The sequence below is a fragment of the Bison bison genome, unplaced genomic scaffold (assembly GCF_000754665.1).
Source record: "Bison bison bison isolate TAMUID 2011002044 unplaced genomic scaffold, Bison_UMD1.0 scf7180017864143, whole genome shotgun sequence".
NCBI classification, from domain to species: Eukaryota; Metazoa; Chordata; class Mammalia; order Artiodactyla; family Bovidae; genus Bison; species Bison bison.
In genome coordinates, this window is record NW_011494715.1 from 4,765,736 (window position 1) to 4,766,651 (window position 916).

At 53.4% G+C, this 916-nt stretch overlaps 1 protein-coding gene across 1 annotated transcript in view; it reads right to left on the bottom strand.

Annotated features, from left to right (window-relative positions):
- Nucleotides 1-407: 407 nt before the first annotated feature.
- PRSS55 (protease, serine, 55) overlaps nucleotides 408-916 on the bottom strand; it is an 18,270-nt gene continuing 17,761 nt past the window's right edge. The window contains exon 6 of the mRNA XM_010840315.1: nucleotides 408-710. Within this exon, the coding sequence (XP_010838617.1) occupies nucleotides 408-710 (303 nt within the window). The remainder of the gene's footprint in view (nucleotides 711-916) is intronic.

Sequence of the window (916 nt, forward strand, 5' to 3'; positions counted from 1 at the left end):
TACTAGGGGCCATTGCGGCCATTTCTTGGAAGCCCTTTTGGAGAAACAGCCCCAGTCACATCTGCTGAGCTCCTGGGTCCAGCCATAAACCTGAAGGCAACACTCTTGTTCTTCGATTTTGTTTTTGTTTTTTTTTCTGTTATATACACCTATAAGCAACACTCTCTGGCTTTAGATGGTTTGAGCTTGGTAACTCATCTGCAATGAAAAGAGTCATGACTACTACAGGGACTCAAAGACCAGTCCCTAAACTCTCCAGCCCACCTGACTTCCGGTTTGCTGTCTGCAGCCTCAGTTCTAAGCCCTTAGCCTCTGACCTGTAGCCAGTCCCCCTGCTGGTGGCTCACGTTCACACGTCCTCCTCGATTAAAGAATAGCATCTGTTTTATTATTAGTAGAAAAATAGCTTAGAACGTCGCATAGGGCAGAAGGCAGAGGAGCAGCCAGAGTGTGGGGCTGCCTGGCTTCGGGAATTCTGAGGCACGAGAGACCTTTGCTTTTTGTTTGGAAGTCCCTACCATTTGCTCGGCTCTAAAGGGCCTTCCCTCTAACTCAGTCACCTTCTTAATCCAGGAGTGGTAGTTTTCTAACAAGGTGTATATTCCTGGAGTGTTCTTCAGGCCACAGGACCTTCCCCAGCTGATGATGCCCACGTGGTACCACTTCTTGCCAGATTCTTGGGTACAGGCTAGAGGCCCCCCGCTGTCGCCCTGCGGACAGAGAACACAGATCAGCAGTGAGCCCCATTCTCCGCTGTCCGTCTGAGGCACAGCGCGGCTCACTCATGGAAGAGGGCTCACGAGCCTCCCAACTCCGAGCCACCAAGCGAAATCAAGTCACTGCCAGTCAGTGTCTCCCCCCGCCCCCGCCCCCATCCCGGCTTCACAGCTGCGGCCGGTGGGGGTGGGGCGGGCGC